The sequence below is a fragment of the Acomys minous genome (genome assembly GCF_964271855.1).
Source record: "Acomys minous genome assembly, chromosome: 12".
NCBI lineage: Eukaryota > Metazoa > Chordata > Mammalia > Rodentia > Muridae > Acomys > Acomys minous.
Genome location: NC_140493.1, coordinates 112,788,692 through 112,795,892, shown reverse-complemented (window position 1 = coordinate 112,795,892; position 7,201 = coordinate 112,788,692). Strand labels below are relative to the sequence as shown.

The window sequence follows — 7,201 nt, the reverse complement described above, 5'->3', positions numbered from 1 at the left end:
TGTAGCCTTGGCTATCCCGGACTCGCTTTGTAGACTAGGCTGGCCTCAAACTCACAGCGATCCACCAGCCTCTGCCTCCCGAGTGCTGGGACTGAATGCGTGCACCACCACCGCCCAGCTAAAGTGGAATTTTTTGAAGAAACTGTGTGGGTGTGTTGTTTGTGTACATGAATGTGTGCATACATGTGTCTCACGGAGCACATGTGGAAGCCAAAGGACAGCGTTGGTATCCGTCTTCACCTTCCATCTTGTTGGAGACGGCAGGGTCTCTGTTGTTGGCTGCTGCTAGGTCATCTGTCCCTCCAGCTTCTGGAGAGTCTCCTGTCTCTTTCTGCCCTATCCCTCCCTGTAAGACTCTGGGGTGGCAGACGCATGCCTGACTCCGAACAGCTTTTGTGTGGGTTTGGGATGCAGAGCTCAGTTCCTAGGTCTCTGGCGTCAGAGCCATCTCCCCGGTGTGAGAGTTGTTGTGATGGGCTGAATAGGAGCGGCCACCATAGCCTCATATATCTGAGTGCTCAGTGGTCAGAGAGCGGAACTGTTTGAGAAGGATGAGTGGCATTAGGAGGTGTGGCCATATTGGAGGAAGTGTGTCACTTGGGGTGGGGTTTGACACTTTAAAAGCCCATGCCAGAGACAGATTCCCGCTCTTGGCCTGAAGATCCAGAATCATGAGAGCTGAATGCTCCCACTGTGACGATAACGGACTAAACCTGAAGCTGGAATCAAGCCCCCAACTAAACGTTTTCTTTTATAAGAGTTGCCTAGGTCGTGATGTATCTTCACAGCGACAGAGCGGCAGCTAAGCCAGTTGCGGGCAGTCTTGACTGTTTCCCAGAAGCAAAAGTCTGCACAGACACACGATACAGAGCACTGCTGATGATCAATAGTAAGAGACATCAATTTAAAGATGGGAGAAGAAAAAAAAAGCCTCAACCCCCCCTCACTAAAAAATACACTCAGAAGCTTAGGAAACAAGGAGTCTGCACATGCCTGCTAAGGTCTGAAGGTTTGTGACCACCTCTTTCCACGCTCCATGGAAATCCTAACCCAGTGTGGTCAGGAGTGGGGGGACCCAGCAGAGGTCACAGGCTGAGCTCTTGTAAACGGGATTAGTACATTTTGCCCTGTGATTTGGCTGGCTTGCTCACCCCTCCGCTCAAGACAGGGGTTTTCTGTGTAACCCTGGCTGTCCTGAAACTCACTATGTGGACCGGGTCGACGTTGAATTAAGGAGATCTGCCTCCCTCTGTCTCCCCAGTGCTGGGATTAAAGGGGTGCACACCACTGCTCCCTCAGCTGTGCCTTTGTTTTTATAGGGGGCCTGGGGCCTGAATGTGCTAAGGAAAAGAGCTCTGTCACTAGGCCATTCCTCAGTCCAGTTAGCTACCTTTACAAACAGATGCCTCAGGAATCCTGCTCCCTCTCAGGCAAAGAGCTTGGAGCGAAAGGACCCAGACATGACGGAACGCTCTGTTCAAGCCTGGATCCTAACTTCCAGTTTCCAGTCTGTGATAGAGTAGTTTTTTATGCTATGGCCATTTACTGAACATTTTTCTATTGTTTTTGTCTCGATCACCGTTTTCCAGGACTTGCAGCTTTGTGCATGGAGCTTCAGAGACTCTGACCCTGAAGGAAAGAGCCAGCGGCTGGAACTGGCCAATTTTCATACAACACTAGTGGCTCAGGACACAATGTATCGTTTTGCGCCCCTCCGTGTTTATTTAGAGGAGACAAAAGCTCAAGTTGAGAAGACGGACCCAAAGCTGGTAATTATTTTTGGGTTTCTTGAGACAGGGTTTCTCTGTGTAGTCTTGACTGTCCTGAAACTCACTCTGTAGACAGAAATGCACAAAGATCCGCCTGCCTCTGCCTCCCTAGTGCTGGGATTAAAGGCTTGCGCCACCACAGCCTGGCTTTAGGGCTTTTTAAATTACCAGATTACCAAACCCCCCAAAATAGCCAGATGTTCTTCATGAAGTGAGTGGATAAACAGGTATGTGCAGATAAAGGCATATTCCTGAGCCCTGAAGTAAAGCTTGCTGCGGGCTGCCCCGGGGCACCCAGGAAACCTAGCCTTGTATCCTGCAAGGAAACTGGGATAGTCCTTGCTGCTTGAGGCCAGACGTGTGACATTCTGGATAGAACCGAATGGTCTCAGAGGTCAAGGCCAGGGCCAGGCAGGGCAGGACGCCAAGGGGAGGCCAGCCCGGAGGATCTGTAGAGAAAGTGAATCTGCCCTGCGCGACAGGGGCTCGCCATGTTTGTGGGGGATGGACTACGAGCACCAACTTGAGATGCTAGCACCCTGAGTGGACCTCTGTGCTGTGAAGGCTGCGCTTGGAGCGACGCCGCTGGAAACCTTGTCTCTTCTGCCTGGTTTGTCTCAGGGTCCCAAAGTCTGCAAGAGACTAAGAATGGAAAGGCCCGAGGGGGGAAGCCACAGTGGAGGCCGAGGGAGCGTTTTCATGAGCTTTAAAGAATTTTACTAAAGAGGCCTAGAATAAGGAATCCTCTTTCCCGCCCCCCCGCAAGATATCCCTCGAAGCGACAGAGACGAGGGATGAGGGGGGGCTTGGGGGGGTATGCGGCACCCCAAGGCAGCGCACAGGAACGAGAGGCGCTACGCATGCGTCCTGTGGGGGCGCCAGGGCACATGTGCGCGGGGGTGGGGTGGGGGGCGCCAGGGTGACTCAGCGCCCTCGCTTCCTGCGTTATTTAGGGCTTATGGGAAATATGTAAATGAGCTAGAGCATCATGGGCGCTCCGCCTTTATAAGGCGGGGAGCTCGGCATCCATTAGCTGGCTTGCAGGGAGCTGAGTCAGGAAGGTGAACGTGGGAAGGTACTCAGGGGCTGGTTGGGACCGGTTGGATGGGGTGGGCCTGGGCTGGCTGGGACCGGTTGGATGGGTTAGGCCTGGGCTGGCTGGGACTAGTTGGATGGGGTCTTCAGTTAGGCTTCTCGGCCTCCATCCGTTGGTAGCCCGGCCCTAGTGTGGAATTGAGGCTTGTGACCCTAAGGAAGCTTCTGAAGCGGTGGGTGTGCTGAAAGAGCCTCCACCAGCTCCAGGTGAGCCTGAGCCCCCTGAGGGCCTGAGTCCCAACACCCCTCCCCACAGTGGTCCTGGCTGCTTGCCCAGCAGGGGGGAGCCAAGCCTCGTTTCTTTTGCGTTTTTTTTTTGTTTTTAGTTTTCCAGATCCTGGAGCAAGCAAGAAGCTGAAGAAGGTTCTGGAAGCTCAAGTCAAGGAGGTATCCATTGAACTGGCACCCAGTTCTTGAACCGCCGCGGGCCCGTGTCCTGGAGCCCCAACACCCTAGGCCTCCTGTAATACCCCGTTGTCTCCTGTTTCTCCCACGCTCAGGTTTCCCCGCCTGTCCCCAGCATCTCACGATCCTGGAGACCTCAGCTGCTGAGATCCCACCGAGCAAGTCTCCCCTTCTCCGTCCAGTTAGCTGCAGGCAGGCTGCTTGGCCATGTGTCCCCCTGTCAGTGTTCGCCATGGCGACAAGGGCATGTCCTGCCTCTATGCAGCCTGGCTGTACCAGCTTGTCCATGGGGACCAGATGAAGATCTGCTTCGCTTGCTTCAAGGCAGCGTTCCTGGTTGTTAAAAACATGCTGGAGATAGGAGACTGGGAAGAGGAAGGGTGGGATGCTGAGCCCATGGAACTCTCCGCGGCCGGGTCTGAGACTGCGGAGTGGCCAGGGCATCTGCCCCACGGCGGCTCTGTCTCTACAGGTTCTGGCGGCCCGGCACCAGGTCCTGTGGGAACAGGAGGGATAGGGCTGGGACCCCAGTCTGTGCCTACTGAGCTGGGGCCTCAGGAAGTTGTACCCCTGGATCTGGGCTCGGAGGATGCTGAGTGGACCCAGGCCCTTCCCTGGAGGTTTGATGGCCTTTCTCCCTGCTCCCACTGGCTCATCCCTCCCCTGTCCTGGTGGGATGTTTTCAATGAGAGCCCAGCTCCCGGGCAGCCGGTTTTGTTGGAGCTGAGCCCCACCTGGCCCATGGACCCATTGGAAGCAGAGACTTGGTTGGTAGACCTGAAGTTTGCCTTGCTCTTGGGTGGCTTTGATGCCGTCTGCTACCTGCTGTCAATGACTCCCTGCTGGGCTGTGAGAACCCGTGTCCAGCGCTGGCAGGTGTTGCTGGACCCTGGTGAGGTGAGGGTGGCCCAGCTGCAGAGTGCGCCTGAACAGCAGGACCTGCAGCGCTGGAAGCTGAGCATCCTGGAGTCCTCGGAGCTGGGGGTGGAGCTGGTGCCCGCCGACTGCAGCCTGCGGAAGGGCGGCTTCAGGGTGCACTCCTACCTGCCCTGGCAAAACAGCACCCCAGATGCCTGGAGCAGGGAGCCGGGGGAGAGGCTCCTCGTCACAGAAGTTGTGTCCCTGAGGGAGTTGCCTTGCTTCGGTTCCCCCTCCCCCTCCCCCTCGCCTGAGCCAGAGAGCTAAGGGGCTGGTGCTCAGGCAGCCCCAGTTGTCTCCATGGCCTGTGAAGAGCCAGAGGTTGCTGCGCAGCCACAGGTCCTGGAGGGCATGCATCGTGTTGAGGGGAAGGTCTGGATCCGTCTAGGGATGGACACCTGTTTAGTTGTCCTCAGTTGACTGTTTGGTGTTTGTGCGCATGGGGAAGACGCAGGAGCCTTCACCAGTTCTGCCCTAGTTGAAGGTGGGGACGCTGGAAGTGTGGCGCCAGGTCGGGTGCCCGTGCATGGTCTGCACTTGGCTTCTGAGGGATGGTGAGCCCTGGCTTCCAAGTTGACTGCCGGTGCCGTCCTGTTCAGTCTCTTTCCTGTGCGTATGTTTCTGTTGAATAAAGTTGTCGTTTTCAGAGAAGCCGTTTGCAGCCCCCTCATTGGGTCCTGGCGGCTCGTTAGCCGCTCTCCTGGGTGCTTGGTTGCTCACGGGCTTCAGACCTCATAGAGCAGGGAATGGGAATGTGGGTTCTGGTCTGTTTTCGGGGTCTTGTGTCTCAAGTCTGTCAGCCACATTATGACAGTCCCACAGATTGACAGGAGACGGCACAGGCTTGTAATCCCAGAAGTAGCATTAAGACCTGTCACCATCATGTACAACACTGAGTGTGAAGCCAGCCAGCACTGGATGACAGCCAGTCTCAAGGAAGCGAAACAAAGCCCCTGGTGATAAGGATCGAGCACTGCCTGTGGTGTGCTGGCCAGAGCTTCTGAAGCGTGTCCCTCGCACTTCTGTTTCCTGAGATGAGGTCTCACCGTGGAGCCCAAGCCAGACTTGAACTTTTAGGTCTCAGCTTCTCAGTGCTTGGGTCGTATGCATAGGTCACTGTTTCGGGAAGGAAAAAACCGTCAGTTAATTATCCTGGAGTGTACGTGAATCTAATCCTGGGGTTCTGAGTAAGTGGTCACTATGCTGGGAGATGGGGCACCACGTGTGCAGCCCTGCAGGTGCTCTGCTTTGCCCACCCACTGAGCTCCATGGCCTGGTTTAGGTGCTTTTTTTTTTTTTTTTTTGCCCACTCTTATTTTATTTTTGTTTCTTACACCTCTACCTCCCTTTCAACACCCCCCTCCCTGGGAAAGAAGTTAGAAGGGAAAGAGATCTCTTTAGCATTTCCAGCTGTTTAGGGTTGCCGGGTTCTTTGGGGCAGTACCCAGGATATCTCAGTCATTGGGATGTCCAGCAAACAGCAAAAAAAACAAAACAAAACAAAACAAAACAAAACAAAACAAAACAAAACAAAACAAAACAAAACAAAACAAAAAACAAAAAACAAAAAAACAAACCAGCAACATTCTTCCTCCTCAAACCATCTCCCTGAAGCGTTCTTTTCCTCTCTCTGGGCTCTGATCTTTATACCCTCTCAGAGTCCTCAAAATTAAACTATCTGCAGCTGGCAAAGACCACACCCCCCTCTGAGCAGCACGAGGCAGTTGCCAGCTGTGCATAAACTAAGGCAGCTCCATATCCCACACACTTGGGATTAAAACAAAAGCCATATTTACATAGCATAACTTGAGTTTTTAAGGAAACCAAAACTCTCACTACACCTGTGGAATGCTTGGTCCTCAGTTGCTGGCACTGGTTGGGGAGGCTTGGGAGGCAGTGGTCTTGTTGGCGGAATCATGTCACTGGAGGCAAGCTTTGAGGCTGAAAAGACTCCCCTCTCTCTCTCTATCCCCCCTCTCTCTCTGTCTCTTTGTGTGGCTGTGGCTGTCTGTCTCTCTCTCTCTCTTTGTGTGGCTGTGGCTGTCTCTGTCTCTCTCTCTCTCTCTCTCTGTGTCTCTCTCTCTCTCTCTCTCTCTCTCTCTCTCTCTCTCTCTCTCTCTCTCTCTCTCTCTCTCTCTCCTGCTTGCTGCCATGCCTTTCTGCCACAGAGTACTTCTTAGTTCCTGGTCACAGTGTCTTAGCACAGCAGTTTCTGTCAGCTGCAGACGTGTGCTTGTTTTATGAAAGATGGAGCGCAGAGCCTCAAGCACGCCAGGCAAGTGCTCTATCACTCAAGTTGTACCTCCTCCAATTTCTACTTTTTTGAGACAGGAGCTTACCAAGGCTGATCTCGGCTTCCCTCCCTAACTCCAGCTAGCTTCAAACTCTGAATCCTGCGTTAGCCTCCCTAATAGTTTGGACTTGAGGCCCAAGCTATCCGGCTTGGCTGAGCGATTCTTTAAAAAGAAACTCAGGTGTCCCTTGCTTGATTCAAGTACTTCACTGTCTATTTCTAAAACAATTCTATTATTTTCATTTCACATGTATATGCATGCGTATGCTGCCTACATGCATGTATGTGTACCAAGTTCACGTACTGCCCATGGAAGCCAGAAGAGGGTGTCAAGTCACCATGGAGCTGGAGTTAGCGATACTTGGTTGTTAAGAACCAGGCCAGAGGGGGCTGGAGAGATGGCTCAGTGGTTAAGAGCACCACCTTCTCTTCCAGAGGTCCTCAGTTCAATTCCCAGCGACCACATGGTGGCTCAAAACTATTTTTGATGTGATCTGATGCTTTCTGCAGATAAAAAGGACTCATATGCAATAAATAAATAAATCTTAAGAACCAAACCAGGGTACTATGCAAGAGCAGTGAGCTCTTAACCACTGAGCCACCTCTCAATCCCCTATCAGAATTTAGAATAACCAGATGAGAGAGTCTTAGGGGAGGCCCCTGCCTGGTTACCTGTCTTCTAGGACGGCATACATGTTCTGTGTTTTTGTGTGGATGTTTA

General features: G+C 53.1%; 1 protein-coding gene across 4 annotated transcripts; it reads left to right on the top strand.

The window, feature by feature from the left end:
• The first annotated feature begins 1,945 nt into the window (after positions 1–1,945).
• TEX19 (testis expressed 19) lies at positions 1,946–4,838 on the top strand. Of its 4 annotated transcripts, none has more exons than XM_084750281.1 (3): positions 1,946–1,996; positions 3,191–3,251; positions 3,365–4,838. In XM_084750281.1, the coding sequence occupies exon 3, from the start codon at positions 3,477–3,479 to the stop codon at positions 4,452–4,454; it is 978 nt and encodes a 325-aa protein (XP_084606407.1). In that variant the 5' UTR covers positions 1,946–1,996; positions 3,191–3,251; positions 3,365–3,476; the 3' UTR covers positions 4,455–4,838. The 4 variants fall into 4 exon arrangements, with proteins under 4 accessions (XP_084606407.1, XP_084606408.1, XP_084606410.1 ...); XM_084750282.1 differs by having other exon boundaries at positions 1,981–2,379; XM_084750284.1 differs by lacking the exon at positions 1,946–1,996 and adding an exon at positions 2,690–2,830.
• The last annotated feature ends 2,363 nt before the right edge of the window (positions 4,839–7,201 follow it).

Excerpts from the sequence above, each read along its gene's own strand:
- TEX19 (XM_084750281.1), top strand. The coding sequence starts at position 3,477 with ATGTGTCCCCCTGTCAGTGTTCGCCATGGCGACAAGGGCATGTCCTGC.